Genomic DNA, 17,707 nt, shown 5'->3' on the forward strand with positions numbered 1-17,707 from the left:
TGCTGCCCCGGTGTGGTCCACCCCTCCCAGCGTGGACATGCAGCCCATGGGCCAGGAGGCGGTGGACGCGGGGGCGGCTATGGGGGCGGGAGGGCAGGGGCCCCGGCTCCCCGGTCCCGGCCGTGACACCATAACCTGCCTGGTTCCAGACTTGAAGCAAGTAAGGCACTTCCCTGAGGCGTCAACTGTACGTACAGGCTTTTATATACCAAAACTATTTTTGACTAAACCACTCGAAACTGTCAGAACCATGTTGGAAATGTTTTTTTCTCTCATTAAAATCCAGGCCCTGAGCTTATTTTCCATGCGTGAGTCTTGTGTGTAATTTACGTACAGACACGTGTAGGTCCTTGTTGTAGAGCCACCTACCTTTAAGCGCTGATGGGAAGCGAACACCCTGCAAGGCAGTCTCTGCGGATGCCGTGTAAACGTGCACGCGGTAAACTGCTGTCTCTCACCGGAGGCTGGGAGTGAGTCTTGTGTTCTGGAGCCAGAACTGAGCTGAGCGTGAAGCTCAGGTTGTCTGGACACAGCGAGGTGAGGCCTGATCCGTATTTTCAAAATAGGTTTTAATCGTAAGCTTTATATACAAATTGTTGTACAATTATTTTAATAAAGGGAAATAGTGAAAAGTACAAAACACAAATCTTGTTCCTTCCCCTGTGAAGTAGCAAAGGTTTGTTCATAGCCCCAGATGAGTGACACATGAACGGGCAGTCTGTGAGATGCGCTCCAGTACAAATCAGGCCAAGTCACCACTGCCCAGATCACTTCTGTGGAAGAATTAATGGAACGAACATCAAGGGGCCAGAACCATCTAGTAAACGTGGGCACTCATAAAAACATGGTATAGATTATGCTAAAAAGATTTTAGCAGTAGTGTAGCTCAGTCTCTCCCACCCCCAATTAGGCATCGATGAGACACATTCTAAAGCACGAGGTGTTCTGAGCATTAATCAATCAACTGTGTACATATTGCACTAGGTAAGCTCCGAGTACTTGAGTTGCGTTTCCAGCACGTGTAGGGTTAGTTGCGCCTGTGCGTGCTCGGCGAGCGGGTGCTGCTGCCCCCAGCGGACTGTCCAGCCTGCGTGGCGTTACTGGTCCCGAGATTCGTAGAGAAGCTTGGCAGCCTGCAAGGTGACCAGAGATAAATGCGTGTGCCTGGCTGAATCCAGTGGGGGCACCCCGGGTAGGCAGGCAGCAGGCCTCCCTCTGGGAAAGGGTGGTGGGCAGTGCTCTGAGCAGAAGGGCCGGGCCCACGGTACCTTGTGCATGGCCACCAGCCATGCTGTCGCCTGCCTTCTGCTGCCGTTTGCGTCCTCCCCGGCCGTCAGCTTCAGCTGCGTCACGCCCTCCGCCCCTGGCGCCGTGTACTGCAGGGTCATGCCTGTGGCCCGCGCGTTGCCTCCTAGAGTGGGGAGACAAGGTAAGGATGCCCGAGGGGACGGTGAGCGCCCAGGGTGCCGCCGGCCCTGATGTGCTGCCGGGGCGCCTCCTCCCCAGCCCGGGTGCTGGTCTCAGACGGAGGCAGCCTGGTGGCGGGGCCTGGGCTAGGGGCTGCCCAGCGGACGAGCCCAAGCTCACAGGCCCAGCACCACGTGGCCGAGAACCCAGGGAGAGGCGCGGTGCCGTTGGGAGGGCTGCCCAGGCTGCACCCACCCTACTCTGGAGAGCCAGGGTCAAAGCGGAGGGCATAAGTGCCACCAACACCCCACTAGTACACGAGCTCCCGAAAAGATGCCGTATGGGGTCGGCCTGCTGGGACACTGCCCGCCTTTGGGCTGTGACGCCATGGACGACGACGGGACCCCAGCACCTGCTCTGAGAACCAACGGCTGGAGGAACAGACGGCCCTTCTGTCACGACTGCAGTCAGAAAAGTGGCAAGGAGACCAAGCCTCACAGTGGAGTTTGCCTACCTCCAGCTGTTCTACTTTGTGACTTGGGAGGAAAACTCCATTGTGAGCCGTTACCCAGCTCAGAAGATCCCTTCCATCAGACGCAGGTCTCAGAGTCAAACGCAGGCCGGCGGGGGAGCAGGTGCTGGGTGGGAGGGGCCCGGCCCACCGGGAGGTCGATCCGGCTGGAAGTGCCCCGCCACCCAAGGCCTGGGATGCCCCCCATGACCTTTCATCAGCCACGGTTCGACCCTGGGTGTCAAGCGGCTTGTCCCCGCCTGGGCTCCTTGCAGGAGTGCCCCCCGCCCCCGGGCTCTGGGGCGGGCAGGCTGTGCTCTGCCCACCCCCCGCTCCCATAAGTAGACTTCTACTGGCCCAGGCCACGTTTCCATGGCTCCTACGACCGCTGTCGCATTTTGAGTCTGTGGTCGGCAGAGCCGCATGCAAGTACCTGGGCCTCGACAGAAAGTGCGCGACGCTGCTGTGGCCACCGCCCCCGCCCCCTCGGGAACACATTTTTCTGGACGTTTAACGGTTCCGGAAGCCTGGGCAGAGCAGGGCTCACTGTCCTCCCAGCACCGCCACAAGGGGGCGCATAGCGCCACCAGCCCCCGGCCCCGCCCACGTGGGAAGGACACGGAGGGAGGCCCCGGCCTGGGTTGTGGGTGGCCCCCCGCTTCTCCCGACCGTGACTTCCGCACCTTCGACTCACGGCCCAGCACAGGTGCCACCACGCACAGCCTGTGCTCGGGGACAGGGGGCAAACGCTGAGCCGGCCAGCTCCCCTCGCCACCTGCGGGCCCAGGAGCGCAGGGAGGCTCCTTCGAGAGAACACGGGAGCGAGCGCGCTGCGGAGGGACGGGAGCGCGCTGGGGAGGGCCGCCGCCCGCGCCCCCCTCGCGTGGCCCGCTCAAGCCCAGTGGATGCCCAGGGGAGGATGCCCAGGGGACGTTAGGAAACACTGCGTAGGGCTCCCCTTGGGAGCGCAGAACTGAGCAAATGAGAGATTGCTTCCTTCATGCTTTGTCTGCCCGTCTTAGACCCAACTGTCCTTCAAATCAACCAAAAGAAGGGAATGTGTGTTTCACAGAGAGCCTCGGCGTGGACCCCAGCACCCAGCAGGGTCTGAAGGAGGCGCAGCCCGGCGCGGGGGCACGGAGCGCGGCGGGGAGCGGGGAGCTGACCTTCAGAGACGGGCTGGCTCCCCGGGAGGCTGGTATAAGTGTGCATGTCTTTTTCTACGTCAAGAAGGTAGGCAGGCAGGAGAGAAGAACAAGCAAGAGCCGATCAGAAAACAGAAAGCAAGACGGACTAAGTCACGTGGGTTTCTTCAGCGCACTGCACCCAACGCGGAACACCAACTCCACTTCCGTGGAAGGACAGCTTCTGAAGTGCGAAAGTTTAGGTGGAAAGATCCAGAACAGGCTAAGCGCTCCGCAAGCTCCAGGAGGAGGGTCGTCCCCGCAGACCCTGGGGGTCGTGGTGCTGGGCGGGCAACGATCCAGGCATCGGGGAATCGGACCGATGCCAGCTGCCGCCGGAGCCGTACCCCTGACCCGAGTCCGACAGGAAGTGAAACGTACGGAAGGGCAGAGTCCCCGCTTGTTTTACACGTTAAGCCCCATTCTCCTGGTGAGCTCCTACAGCCACTCACTAAACACAAGCCCCTGCCATGGCTGAGCGGGACGGCCCACAGACCTCGAGAGTCACCCAGGCCGGTGCCACACGGCACTCACCTCCAGGAGGGAAGCCTTCCGTGAGCATCTGCACGGCAGCAATGCGCGTGACCTCGACCTCGTGGCGACTGTCCCCGTCCAGAAGCAGGTACCTGCAGCAAACGAAGGGTGTCCACACCACGTCACTTCAGGCTCGGAGCGACAGAGCGTCAGTGCCGCGCAGCACCCGCTTTTACCTCTGGTTGCTGGAAAGACGACAGACCATCGTGTCTGGCTTCTCCGAGTTTCCAAAAGTTACCAGGAAGGTGGCTCCTGGGGATGAAAACCAGACATGAGGACCCGGCAGCTCCCTTCTCGCCTCCCCTTCCAGGCCAGCCCACCAGGGGACACGCACAGAGGACAAAAGGAAAGCAAGACAGGTGGCAGCTCTATTCTGTGGGGCCCTCGGCTGAGGCGGAAAGGCCGTGACGGGGTTGGGGTTCAACAGTGGAAATAAAAGGTGCTGCCTGGGGCTCCCAGGGGCCTTACCTCCCAAGGGCCTGGATCACAGGGCGCCGACCCTCCCCCAGTGCTCAGGGGCCAGTGGGCAGCACCACCTGCCCTGCTGCCAGGAGGTGGAAGGGGCCTGCAGGCCGGGGGGGCTAGGCTGCCAAGGCCCAGGAGGGGGCAGCAGGCACGGGGAAGGGCAGCAGGCAGGGGGAGGGGCAGCAGGCAGGGGGAGGGGCAGCAGGCAGGGGGAGGGGGCAGCAGGCAGGGGGAGGGGGCAGCAGGCAGGGGGAGGGGCAGCAGGCAGGGGGAGGGGCAGCAGGCAGGGGGAGGGGGCAGCAGGCAGGGGGAGGGGGCAGCAGGCACGGGGAGGGGGCAGCAGGCACGGGGAGGGGGCAGCAGGCACGGGGAGGGGCAGCAGGCACGGGGAGGGGCAGCAGGCAGGGGGAGGGGGCAGCAGGCAGGGGGAGGGGGCAGCAGGCACGGGGAGGGGGCAGCAGGCACGGGGAGGGGGCAGCAGGCACGGGGAGGGGCAGCAGGCACGGGGAGGGGCAGCAGGCAGGGGGAGAAAGCTGCCCTCTCGCCACCACCATGTCCCAGGACGGCAGGGGCCAACCTGGAGTCCCAACTATTGGTCCCAAGCCTGCAGCAGGCGCCCTGCAGAGACAGAGGCCAGGCAGGGCGTCACAGCATCGCAGCCACCACACGACAGACACGAGGCCCCAGGTGCTCACCACTCAGGAGCAGCTTGAGCTGCCTGTCGTAGAACTCGGCCTCCCGGTGGGACACCAGGGCGCACTCGGCGCACTGCCGCACGGGGTCCACGAAGCACATGCGCCGCAGCGCCACCTTCTGGCTGCAGCACTTGTCGCAGAAGCACTTCCCACACCGGCGACAGTGGTGCTGCAGACGCGGGGCAGGCAGTGAGGACCCCCGGAGACCCACGCCACCGGCATCCACGACCAGATGCCTCGAGGGTCCCAACGGTTTCCCAGCGGCCGGAACCCTGCCTGCTGACCGGGCTGCCACTGTCCCTGAGGCTCCGCGACAGACAGCGCCCACTCCCACCCCACCCCCCCGCCCCCTCCCGCCCCACCGCAGCTCACCTTCCTGGTGAGAAAGTCAAACTTGGTGTCGCACTGCATGCACCTCGGGCACTAGGAGAGAAGGTGACAGGGCGTCAGGACCCGGCTGCCAAGGCCACGTGGTCAGCTCCTCAGGGAGCCCCGTCCTGTCGCCGGAACCCAGGATCGGCTGTGAGAGGATGCGCAGAAAGTGATCTACACCGGGTCTCCGCGCAGAGAAGCCCAGTGGGTCTGCTGAGCTGGGGCAGCGTCTAGCTAGCAAGGGTGCTACCAGCCCCAAATGCCCGGGGCTCAGCGGGGAGGCTGGGGACAGTGCTCCAGGGACAGGCCGAGGTCCAGGGCCGGAAACGGCCACGTTATCACCAAACCAACCAACCACGCAGAGGACCTCAGACCTCTTATCTGACAAAGTGAGGGTTTTTTCCCATCCTGGCACCAAGTGCGGACAGACTGTCCCCGCACCGCCAAGGCTCAGCCTCCACGGTGGAAAAGCTGCTCCTGGACACATGTGCCACCTCACCCCAATGACACGGTGACAGTAAAATGCCACTGTCAGGGAGCCAGACACCCTGACCACCACGCGACCCGAACCCGGCCAGTCCCCAGTCAGTCCTGGCCAACACGGCCTGACCCCAGTGTCCTGCCCTTCGTCCTCACTGCCTGGCTTCAATCTGGGCAGCCAGAACCCACTTGCCACCCAGGCTTTGTTCCCCATCCTCCCCGTTCTGCCAACGCAGTGCTTGACCTTGACCCCTGCTCTGCACCCCTCCCGCCCCCAGGCCTGCGCCTGCAGCCGGGTCTGTTGCTCTGAGGAAATGCACAGCAGGTGCCAGGGCCCACCATGGGGCCGGGACCCTGAGGAAGCTTATGGAAGGAGCCTGGCATCCACACGCAGTGTGCCCTTCTCCGTGGGAGGGCAGGCGTCCAGGCTGGCCCCAAGCCAACCCAGCTCTACGTGGCCACGGCCCCACCCTGGGCTGGTGTCTAAGCGTTCTGAGATCCTGTGATTGGTGTTTCCTTATTTTCTCTTTGCTCTTACGCTGCTTTCTGGGCTGGGACACAGGGCCTGGCCCACCTTGGCCCTCCAGAACCATCCACAGAGTCCCTGTCGGCTTCAGGCACGAGCTGGCTAATCACAGCGCAGCTGCTTCCACCGGTCCCTGCCATTGCCTCTCGCTGTCAGTTCTGGAATGTTCCGTGTGTTTGGCCCTTGGGCCTCCACCCATGGCAGGGCATCTGTGTGCCACGCTCTCCTGTGACCTCACACATCTGCCAGCCACAGAATCCACTGGATGTGGGGAAAGCCGGCGGGACCACCAGCGTCAGGCCAGGCTCCAGTGCGAGAGCTGCCTCCCGAGTCTATGCACGTCCTGCACCCACGGCTGGGACACGGAGCCCAGGGCTGACCCACCCTCGCCGGGAGGCTCGCATCTACACAACTGAGAGACCAATTTCTAAACTAAGACCACAGCAGAAATTTAACATTTGCTCCCGGGGCTTCCTTGGTGGTGCAGTGGCTAAGAATCCGCCTGCCAATGCAGGGGATGAGGGTTTGAGCCCTGGTCTGGGAAGATCCCACATGCTGCGGAGCAACTAAGCCCGTGCGCCACAAATACTGAGCCTGTGCTCCAGAGCCCGTGAGCCACAACTACTGACTGCACGTGTCACAACTACTGAGCCCGTGCACCACAACTACTGAGCCTGCGCTCTAGAGCCCACAAGCCACAACTACTGAGCCTGTGCTCTAGAGCCCCCGAGCCACAACTACTGAGCTCACGTGCCACAACTACTGAGTCTGAGCTCTAGAGCCCATGAGCCACAACTACTGAGCCCATATGCCACAACTACTGAGCCCACATGCCACAACTACTGAGCCCACATGCCACAACTACTGAGCCCACACACCACAACTACTGAAGCCTGCGTGCCTAGAGCCCGTGCTCTGCAACAAAAAGCGGTGAGAAGCCCACATACCGCAACAAAGAGCAGCCCCTGCTCACTGCAACTAGAGAAAGACCGCGCGCAGCAACGAAGATCCAACGCAGCCAAAAATAAATAAATAAAATAAATTTTTAAAATAAATAAATAAAATTCACTCCCTTAAAAACATTAGTGATCTAGAAGTTTTGTGTTAATCTAAATAACCAACGAGGTTATTCAGAAAACTTACAGGCTTTTAAATAAAGTAAGTTTCCTGTGGATTTTATAAAAGAAGCTTTTAAAGTTATCAGGAGAACAATTTGATATGAAAACAGAATTATATAAGGAAATAAAGAAACTGGTGAAGATATGAGAGTAAAATTACCACCAAAGAACTCACACCTTGTCTGATAAACCAGCTGCATCAAAAGGAAACGAAAAGCCCAGGCCGAGGCCCAGCACCGGGCCCCGTGCACCTGACCTGGACCCAGAGGCTCTGGGGTTCTGGGAAACCACTGTCTGGGGAGACGGAGTCCAGAAACCAGGTGTGAGCAACCCACCTGCACCATGTGTGACAAAAGCTGCCTGGGTTCCAGCCTCCCAGACTATGTCGCACCCAGGCCTGTGTCACCACGGTGTCGCTAGGGTGGGCTGGGGCTGGCATCACAGACAGGCACGCTTGCAAGGGAGAACCGGGACCCACAGGAGCTCAGTGAGGGCCCTGCGTGTGAGGTGCAGGTTAAGGCACAAACACACACTGCACACGCGGACAGGCACAGAGACACAGACACACACGCAGATGCTGCCTGATCCTCCGCGGCTGCCCCAGGCCGCTCCCCACCCGCCAGGACGGGCGGTAGGACCAGCAGGGCCGTCCTCGTCCTCGAGTGAAACGGTGTCAACGGTGGGGCCTCCAGCCCACCACCGGGGCCCCTGCGCTCACCCTCAGGACTCCTGCCCCGCAGTTGGGAGGAAGCTGGTGGTAAGGGTGGCCTCCACAGTGTCCCCTGGGCGCCCACGAGAGGACAGGGGAGCCGGGGGGTGGCACAGACAGCCTCTAGTGCAACACCCGACGCCGAGGTGCTCCCGGCTGCAGCCCCAGGGTCAGAGCCCAGCGGCCTCAACCCCTCGCAGGGCCAGGAAAGCAACAGCTGACTCAGGCCCACCCTGCCAACGCAGGAGAGTTCAGACGAGGTTGGGGGTGTGCTTTCGGGTGGGGAAGTGAGGGGATTACGAGCAGTCAAAGGAGAAACCAGAAACGGCCACAGAAAGCCGGGCCCAGAGGGAAGACTTCAGGGCAGAAGGGGCCTTCGGGGATCGTGGGGTCCACCCCGGCACGCAGCCGAGGGCACAGGCTGGGCCACAAGGCTGCTTGGAGACCCGCGGTCTCTGCCGACCTGCTGTCCAACTCCAGCACAGGGAGCCCTGGGGGTGCCCAGGGCAGCGCATCAGGACGGCCGACAGGGCATCTCCCCTCAAGGTAGAATAGTCGGAAGAGAGAGTTTGGAGAGTTTAAAGGAGTGTTTAAAAAGAAGTTACTATAAAAAGGACAGGGCTTCCCTGGTGGCGCAGTGGTTGGGAGGCCCCCTGCCGATGCAGGGAACACGGGTTCGTGCCCCGGTCCGGGAGGGTCCCGCATGCCGTGGAGCGGCTGGGCCCGTGGGCCATGGCCGCTGGGCCTGCGCGTCTGGGGCCTGTGCTCCACAACGGGAGAGGCCGCAGCGGTGAGAGGCCCGCGTACTGCAAAAAAAAAAGGACAGAGTTTGGGACAGATGCCCACCCTCCCTCTGAGGCTAGAGCGGCAAAGGACAGTCACGCCTCCTCCCACACTGTCCTTGGCGGTGCTGGGAGAGACAACACCTGCCCGGCTGCGCCTGGCTCGCACGCTAGACCGTTTCTCAGGCTACAAGGGGACTTCCCTCGTGGTCCAGTGGGTAAGACGCTGGGCTCCCATCACAGGGGCCCAGGTTCGATCCCTGGTCGGGGAACTAGATCCCATGTGCATGCCGCAACTCAGACCCGGCATAGCCGAAACAAACAAGCGAATAAATAAATAAATATTTTTTTTAAAAAAGCTTCCTCCTCCCAGAGCCCATGCTCCATAACAAGAGAAGCCACCACAATGAGAAGCCCGCGCACCACAACGAAGAGTAGCCCCTGCTCGCCGCAACTAGAGAAAGCCCATGCACAGCAACGAACACCCAACACAGCCAAAAATAATTAAATTAAAAAGAAAAAGCTTCCTCAAAAATAAATCATAAAAATAAGTTACAAAATTACATGTATTACTGTATCTTTGTTGAAAGACAACCGTTTTTAAAGAGTAAAAGCATAACTCCTACAAATATAAAATGAACCCATGTCAAAGATTTAACTCATGGACTTCCCTGGTGACGCAGTGGTTAAGAATCCGCCTGCCAATGCAGGGGACACGGGTTCGAGCCCTGGTCTGGGAAGATCCCACATGCCGCGGAGCAACTAAGCCCGTGTGCCACACTACTGAGCCTGCACTCTAGAGCCCGCGAGCCACAACTGCTGAGCCTGCGTGCCTAGAGCCCGTGCTCCGCAACAAAAGAAGCCACTGCAATGAGAAGCCCGTGCACCGCAACGAAGAGTAGCCCCTGCTCGCTGCAACTAGAGAAAGTCCGCGCGCAGCAACGAAGACCCAACGCAGTCAAAAATCAATAAATTAATTAAAATAAATTAAAAAAAAAGATTTAACTAATTAACTAATGAGGGAACCAATAAGATGTTAGAAACCAGCTCAAGGGATGAAGAGCAGACACACAGCAGCCCCGGGAACGGGAACGAGACGAATTTGACAACAGATGCTTTCACGGGGGTGGGTGGGGCGCCTGAGGGAAGGAGTGGCAGGGACAGAACACCTCCAAGGACAAAGCCCAGAGCCATCAAACGGGAGCAGCAGGTGCAGACACCACATCCGAGGAAGGAGAGGCTGCCACTGCCCATGTCCCGCAGGACAGCCAGGAACCCGCCTTCTCCCAACACTGGCAGCAGCGCCCCGCCGGCCCAAGCGGCCATGGGCAGCTCTCCTGGCTCCTGACCACGGGGACCCGCCTGGGATCCCGGAGGCCACGAGACCAGAGACCGGGGACGCCGCCCACAGTGCTCTAGGAACGTATCCTGCAAAGGGTCCCCTCCCCTCTTGCCCTAGAGAAGACTAACAGACACCCCTGTCCACCCACCACAAGCCACACGCGGACTGCAGATGGGACTGGCTGACACATCCACCGGAACAAAGCGCCCAGGAACTGGACTTGATAAAACCTTCGTTAATCTCGCCTTCCTTCAGGGCCTTGAACTCTGACCCACCCCGTAGCCAGAGACAGGCTGTCCTGGGGTGCTGCACCCCCTGACCCGCTGTCAGATCACACCACCTGCCCCTCCCACCCCACTCTCTCCAAGCCTGGGCTGCCCCTCCCGTGGAGCAAGGCCCTGCCACCTGCCTTTGGAGAGCTCACAGGGCCCTGGGCCGGACCTCCCCCCACAGTGACCCTGTGGGACACAAATCTCTCCTCACCTTGTTTTTGTGTGACACACGTGTGCTCTCTCCTCCCCGATTCTGCATCTGCAGAGCATGTGACGTCAGTGACAGTGCAGAGCCATCGTCATCACTGGCTATACCCAGCACCCAGGACAGGAAGAAAAGGGATGCAAAACTGCACGGATTCTAACGATAAAATTCAGTATTTTGGGCTACTTGTAGCAAGTCCTTATGGCTGTGTGCCCAGACAGCCCACCCTTAAGGCCACTCTCCTGGTCGTGGGACACTCGGACGGCAGCCACACGAGGCCCAAGCTATTCCCAGGCCCTCCCTGTCCCGCCACTGCCTCCCCACCTCACAAGCTCCCAGGGGCACAAAGACACCAGGAAAGCGAGTCTCAGTTATTTCTGGGGCAGGAACCCCTCTGAGAAGCTGAGAGCTACAGACGTACCCACATCCCCATGTTTTCCAACATCTGTAAGGGATGCCCCTGTGGGCCCCAGCTACCAAGCTGGCACAGGGTCAGGCACTGAGTAAAGAGTTGATAGGGCTTCCCTGGTGGTGCAGTGGTTAAGAACCTGCCTGCCAGTGCAGGGGACATGGGTTTGAGCCCTGGTCCAGGAAGATCCCACATGCTGTGGAGCAGCTAAGCCCATGTGCCACAACTACTGAGCCTGCGCTCTAGAGCCCACAAGCCACAACCACTGAGCCCACGAGCCACAACTACTGAGCCCACACGCCTAGAGTCCGCGCACCACAACGAAGACCCAATGCAGCCAAAAATTAATTAATTATTTTTAAAAAATGAATCCCACTTTGATAATGGCAACACAACGAGAAAACCACATGTAAATAAACTTAAAAGAAAAAAAAAAGAGTTGATAGATGGGCAACAGGTTGGCCGCTGATGGACCCAGCAGAAGACAGCCGGGACGAAGAACACAGGACGGCTGCACACAACCGTGACACTCATCCAGCCACAGCTGAGTGCGGGGGCGGTAAAGCTGACGACAGCATGTCGCCCCCTGCCATGCGCCACCGCCCGTCCCAAACCACAAGTAAACCTACTTCTCAGCACTGGTAGATCCACGCTTGAGTCCCCTCCCCACACACCAGGGTCGTGGGTCCCAGAAGCACTGGGCAGGCCGAGTGCCACCAAGCCGAGAGAGCAGCAGGGCAAAGCCCCCGCAACCAAGGCCAGACTTCGTCCCGATGCTCCCAGCCCAAACTGCCCCACTCCAAGTTTCTTTTCCTCCCGACACTTCCTTTGGTCACTTCTGGACTCTAGGACATTCCCCAGTACATTTCAACACGCACCTCCTCAAAGTCAGAGGAGAAACTGTTCACGGTCACTTGGCGCTTCCTCCCCGCTCTGAGCTCCCTCCGCCTCTAGGGCCTTCTTTGGCTGCTCAGATGGCAAACTGGGGGCGTGTTTCTGGAAGGCAACCCGCCATCCTTCTAACACAAGAATGAAACTTCTGTTACGGGAAGGAGTGCCACGCTGATCCCAGCACTCCCACCCACGCTGATCGCTTTCCCGAGAGCCCCCAGACAGGCGGGCAGGGCCCCAGACGCACCTCAACACCAGACCCGCAAAGAAAGACAACACATGCGGTACAACCTGCGAAACAATCATTCCAGCAAAGAGCAAGGGGCCCTGAAGAGGGCTGGCAGGGGGACCCAGAGGTTAACTGAAGAGGGCTGGCAGGGGCACCCAGAGGTTAACTGAAGAGGGCTGGCAGGGGGACCCAGAGGTTAACTGAAGAGGGCTGGCAGGGGGGACCCAGAGGTTAACTGAAGAGGGCTGGCAGGGGGACCCAGAGGTTAACTGAAGAGGGCTGGCAGGGGCACCCAGAGGTTAACTGAAGAGGGCTGGCAGGGGCACCCAGAGGTTAACTGAAGAGGGCTGGCAGGGGGGACCCAGAGGTTAACTGAAGAGGGCTGGCAGGGGGGACCCAGAGGTTAACTGAAGAGGGCTGGCAGGGGCACCCAGAGGTTAACTGAAGAGGGCTGGCAGGGGCACCCAGAGGTTAACTGAAAGCAGCTCGCGGGCTGCAGGGGAAAACTGCACATCGTCCAGAGGGGAGTCCTCCCGCACATACGGTCCCTAAGGAGGTGGACGCACCCCTGCTGTGAGCACTTCATGGCGGATCAATCAGGGGAAAAAATGTCTAAAGAGGGTCCTCGGAGGACAAAAGTGGAAAAAGACTGACACTCTGACCTGGCCTCAAGGACACGCCTGGTGCCCACTCAGTGAAGTGGAGATGCTGCGGACACAGTCTGTCCCTGTCCCGGCTCCCCTCCCCCGGCGTGGAATAGACCAACTCGCCTCTAGCTCCTGCCCTCACCTGCCTCCTTCCAGGTCAGGCTGTGCGGTTCTGACTTCTCTTCGAACCTTGATAACACCTGCCCGGCTCCCTCACTGATGCAGTTAAAAGAGCTCACGTAGGAGAACGAGAGTCGCGATATTACCTTTTTTCTCTTTAATCACCTTTTAACAGCACTAACCAAGGAGACCACACAAGAAAAGGCATGTTCTGTGATTTCAAAGACTGCAAACGCCAGGAAGAAAAATGCAGAAGAGAAAGAGCACAGACAGGGCGACCAGAAACCCAAGAGGGAGGGAGGACGTGGCCTGGGCCAGCTCAGTGACCCGCCTGCGCGCCAACATCTCGCCCTCTGTGCACTGGCCTGCAGGGACTCGGTGACCAGGAGATGGGAGGAAAGGGCAGCCCTGGCAGGACGGCGCTGAGACCTCCCCGCGGCTGGCCCAACCGCCCCTCCGAGCTCTGGGCGCTTCACCGCCAGTGCCCTGAAAACACCTGATCGCATCCCCCCACTTCGCCCCCCCTGCAAAAAAATGTGTCGCCTGCAACCGTCATTCTACGGGGAGGAAGGAAAAGTGGTCAATCGGAACGCTGGAAGGAGATGCAACTTAAAGCATTTTCAAAAATCGTGCTACTGGGCTTCCCTGGTGGCGCAGTGGTTGAGAGTCCGCCTGCCGATGCAGGGGACACGGGTTCGTGCCCCGGTCCGGGAAGATCCCACATGCCGCGGAGCGGCTGGGCCCGTGAGCCATGGCCGCTGAGCCTGCGCGTCCGGAGCCTGTGCTCCGTAACGGGAAAGGCCACAACAGTGAGAGGCCCGCGTAAAAAAAATAAAATAAATCGTGCTACTTTTATGTCTCTGGGACGTCTGAGATCTACAGGAATGCGGTAAGTTTTTCCGCCTGGCTTAGCATAGCTGAGAATAACCGGCTTATGGGATCCAGTCCAAACCCTGTGGCACAGCACAAAAAGGCCTTCCGAGGTTCCGCCCCCACCCCACCCATGGGAGAGCTCACGCCCCACCCCGCCCCTCACCTCTGGGCGCAGGTGCAGCTCCCCAGGCAGGACGCCCTCCAGACGCCCCACCTGGACACGCGTACTCACCCCCAAGACTCCCTCAGACACCACCGCCAGACAATCCACACAGCGAGAGTCCCCTACACAGAGCGCGGATTATAAATAAACAAACACGAGACTCCTCTCCTCCCTCGCGGGAGGGGGTCGCAACTGTATCAAAGGTTCCAGCCCAGCAGCTCGACCTATGGATGTGGCGGAATCCACAGATGACCTCGCAGCTGGGCAAAGCCCGGGTCGTATCAGGAAGGGAGATCTGTGAGGGGTCACAGAAACCTCGGGGGGCAGTTTCTTAAGAGCGGGGTAGACTGGGCGCCCCGCGAAAGGGAACCAGGCCAGGCAGAGTACCCGTGGCCCGGGAGGGGTGGAGCCCGGGGTCTCCGCTAGGGCGCGGGGCAGGCGTCCCGAGGGCGGCCGGGTTTGGGGGTGGGGAGGACAGAGGGGCCGGAGGAGGCAGTTCCGGGGCCGGGGTGCGCGGGGAGCGGAGAGCGGGTCGGGCTGCGGAGGGGCGTCGGGGAGGCGGGGCGGGTCCAGGGAGCCGACGCGAGACGCGGACGCCGGGAGGCTCGGGGGCACGGGGAGGGGACAGGGGGCGCGGATCCGGTCCCGGGGCTGACGGGCGTCCGCGACCTACCTCCTTGTCCGGGACCCACTGCGGCTCCTCCAGGCCGAACGGGCTGCCGAAGGCGCGGTGCTCTGGCACCATACGCAGGCCGCTGGGGGAGCGCACCAGCTTCTTGGCGTCGCGGCGCGCGGCCACCTCGGAGGACATGACGCCGCCCCAGCGCTAGCCCGCCGCCCGCAACCGGGCCGGAGCCCCCCGGGAGCCCCGCCCCGCCCCGCCCCGCCAGCGCGACTGACAGCGCCTCCGCCCAATAGCCACCCCAAGCACGGAGCGCAGACCAATCGGCGCCAGGTGTCCGCCCCGTCGCTGCGCTCTCCAATTGGCGCAAGGGTACCTCCCCTGCCACCCTGCGATCGGCCACCAATAGGCAGTGAGGGCCGGCCCGATCACGCTCCGCCCCCTCAGGGCTATTGAGACTTTGGATTGGCCAATTAGTCGGCGACGTGGGCGCCGCTTCCTCTCTGATTGGCGTATCCGGCGCGAGGCGCCCAGCGCTCATTGGAAGAGTAGGCTGCGAAGGGTAGGACGGCGCGAAGAAGCCTGTGGAGCGCGGGCTAGGTGAGTGCGAGGAGTGGTTTCCGAGGTCCGGGGCGGGTGGGAGGCAGGGGTGGCCTTGGGCACCGAGAGCGCAGCTCGGCGCCCGCGCGGCCCTCCTCCTGGGGCTTTGCGGGGACGGGGTCGCGCGTCATCGATGCCCCAAGCCGCGGTTCGCACCCGCGGGCGGGCGGGCAGAAGGCACAGCCGAGCGAGGGTCCGAGCGAGTCCCGGTGGCGGGAGGGAGCCCGGCGCCGGGGCCGCGCGGGCTGGCTAGCGGGGCTGGAACCGGAGGGCCCCTGTCCTGGGGCCGTCAGCCCGCACAGCTGCAGGGCCAGTTTGGGCTGTGGCAGCAGTCTAGGGGCCGTGGGGTGGGGCGGGAGAGGGTGGGGGGTGGACCACCTCGGAGATGCAGCGCCCGATGGGAAGAGCAGATGCGCGTGGGTGGCAGGGTGCGTCTGCAGGGCGCCCTGGTCCATCGGACGGCCAAGGCGGGGTCTGCCGGACACCCAGGTCTGGGGGAGTGGGGAGTGCTCAAAGCCTCAGGGGCTGAAGAGAGAAGAGGTTCCCAGGGCAGAAGACGATTCTGAGAAGCGACGGGGCCAGAAGTCCAGGCTGGCCAGTTCTGGAGAAACCACAGAGGTGGCCCAGCCGTGGGAAGACCTGTATGGCCACCCAAGGTCCCAGGTGAAAGCTTCCTCCCAGCAGCCCAGGATGAAGGAGTGCTCGTTGGCGCCCTTTGTGGGAGGGGGAGCCAGAAAAGATGCCCAGCCTTGAGGGTGGGCTGCTCCCAACAGGGCTGGACACCCCAGGGCAGGTCAGCCTCTGGATGACCGAGTTCTGCAGAGTATGGAGACCAAATGATTCCCTTTGGATTTGTTAACAGGTGGGCCGTGTAAACTCAGGGTCGGCCTAATTTGGGTCGGGGCTTAGAACACACAGCCTGGACCTGGATCGCAGGCCAGCCACTTGCTGGCTGCATGGCCTTAAGCTTGCCGTTTAACCACACTGTGCTTCTGTTTTCTCACCAGCAAAACAGGGGTTATAATATTGCTCGTGTGATGTTTGAGTTCATACCTGTCACGTGCTTGGAAGAGACTAAGTGTTTGATAAAAGTCAGCCCTCGACCTTTCGTTACCTTTGGTGATTTTAGGGCAACATCAGTGGAGCTGTATGTAGTTTGCCTGAATTTAGCTCCGAACTTGGCCAGAGAAAGAATTAACAGTTTCAGTGTGTGGGGATTGGGTCCTCCCACGCCGACCAACCCTCTGGTTCCTTTGGGTGGCTGTCTGGTTGAGCGGGAGAGGCTCTGAACACGTTTATTTTAGTGCATTAGTTTCGAAAGATCTTCCCTCATTCTCCCCTTGAGTCCTTAGTTTGAGTCAACAAAAGCTGCCGGAAACCTGAGTGTTGCCCCCAGGGTGGAGGTGGGACCATCTGCCGCGGCCCCGCCTTCCTGTCCCAGCGTGTGTTGGCGGCGTGGGGTCCTCAGGCCCCCTCAGAGCCCCAGAGATACAGGAGAGGGATTCCACCTGGGAAGGCTCGGGGACATAACTGGAGTTTCCTCAGAGTCTTGTGCTGGGCCCTAAGAGTTGATGCGCCTTCACGCTCAGCAAGCAGCACCCGCTGTTAGCTGTGCCCCTGAAACGGTGCCTGCACTCAGATGCTCCTGGAAGCTGCCCCGCTCTGGCCAGGCCCACCCCGTGCCTGCTACTGGGTGCTGCCTGGGGCTTGTCCCCGGTTGGAGAAGCACAGGCCTGGAGGGTGGCTGGCTCACCCGGGCCCTGCTCTTGGTCGGCTCCTGGGCCGGTGTCGGGTACCCAGCGGGTGCTCCGCCAGTGGGCACTCTGCTTCTGGGGGCCCTACCCCCCATCACGGAAGCTTGAGGCCCTTCGGTTGGTGGTCACCCGCTGGTTTTCCTGCCCCGTGTCCAGCTGCTCGTCAGGATCCGAGCCTTATATACAGGCACCTCCCGGCTGTGTCCCCACGCAGGCTCCCTCCCCCCCGTCATTCAGAATCCAGACCCCAGCCCAGGGGGGGGGGGGGCGGGGGTTGTGCTTCCCACACGCACTTCCTCTAGAATTACAAACCCAGGTTGGTATTCTGTCCAGATGTCTGATGCCGGGGCGTCTCCCACACGGCCTCAGGGTGCACTCCTAGCTACTCAACATCCCCCAGCCGCCTTGCAGCTGGTACCGGGGCCCTGCACTCAGGCCGCCCTTCTGCTCTGACGTGCAGTCCTGAGGGCCTCGGTGTCTCCCCTCAGCCTCAGCAGTGTTTACTGTCAGCCCTGCCCCGAGCAGCTGGCCTGGGAGCCCCCGGGCCCCTACGCCAGCAGAACGTGGGAGCAGCCTGCTGGCCCGGAGACCCCCTGCCCGGGCTGTGGGCCCCAACGCCTCGTGCTGCCACCTCCCAGAAGCTGCCTCCGGGGGCTCCCTGAGCAGACCGCAGATGAGGGGGTGTACACGGCCTGCTTCTTTAAGCTTCCGGAGCGGCCTGACACCATCCAGAGGCGCGGGCCTCGCTGCTGCTGCTGCTGGACGCTGAGCCTGGCCCCTGCTGAGTGGCCACGGCC

The 17,707-nt window shown here is 61.1% G+C and overlaps 1 protein-coding gene across 2 annotated transcripts; it reads right to left on the bottom strand.

Annotated features, from left to right (window-relative positions):
• Positions 1-1,097: 1,097 nt before the first annotated feature.
• On the bottom strand, positions 1,098-14,793 carry ZFYVE21 (zinc finger FYVE-type containing 21). Of its 2 annotated transcripts, XM_065872305.1 has the most exons (8): positions 14,608-14,745; positions 5,169-5,219; positions 4,797-4,965; positions 3,813-3,888; positions 3,637-3,728; positions 3,085-3,138; positions 1,269-1,411; positions 1,098-1,133 (listed from the first exon to the last, which is right to left on the bottom strand). In XM_065872305.1, the coding sequence occupies exons 1-8, from the start codon at positions 14,743-14,745 to the stop codon at positions 1,098-1,100; spliced, it is 759 nt and encodes a 252-aa protein (XP_065728377.1). The 2 variants fall into 2 exon arrangements, with proteins under 2 accessions (XP_065728377.1, XP_065728378.1); XM_065872306.1 differs by lacking the exon at positions 3,085-3,138 and having other exon boundaries at positions 14,608-14,793.
• Between the last annotated feature and the right edge of the window lie 2,914 nt (positions 14,794-17,707).

Source organism: Phocoena phocoena, chromosome 2 (genome assembly GCF_963924675.1).
Source record: "Phocoena phocoena chromosome 2, mPhoPho1.1, whole genome shotgun sequence".
Lineage (NCBI taxonomy): Eukaryota > Metazoa > Chordata > Mammalia > Artiodactyla > Phocoenidae > Phocoena > Phocoena phocoena.

Excerpts from the sequence above, each read along its gene's own strand:
- ZFYVE21 (XM_065872305.1), bottom strand. The coding sequence starts at position 14,745 with ATGTCCTCCGAGGTGGCCGCGCGCCGCGACGCCAAGAAGCTGGTGCGC. Across the intron at positions 3,139-3,636 it reads GGAAGGCTTCCCTCCTGGAG|AAAAAGACATGCACACTTAT; the intron begins GTGAGTGCCGTG and ends TTCTTGACGTAG. Across the intron at positions 1,412-3,084 it reads GAGCCAGCCCGTCTCTGAAG|GAGGCAACGCGCGGGCCACA; the intron begins GTCAGCTCCCCG and ends TCCCCACTCTAG.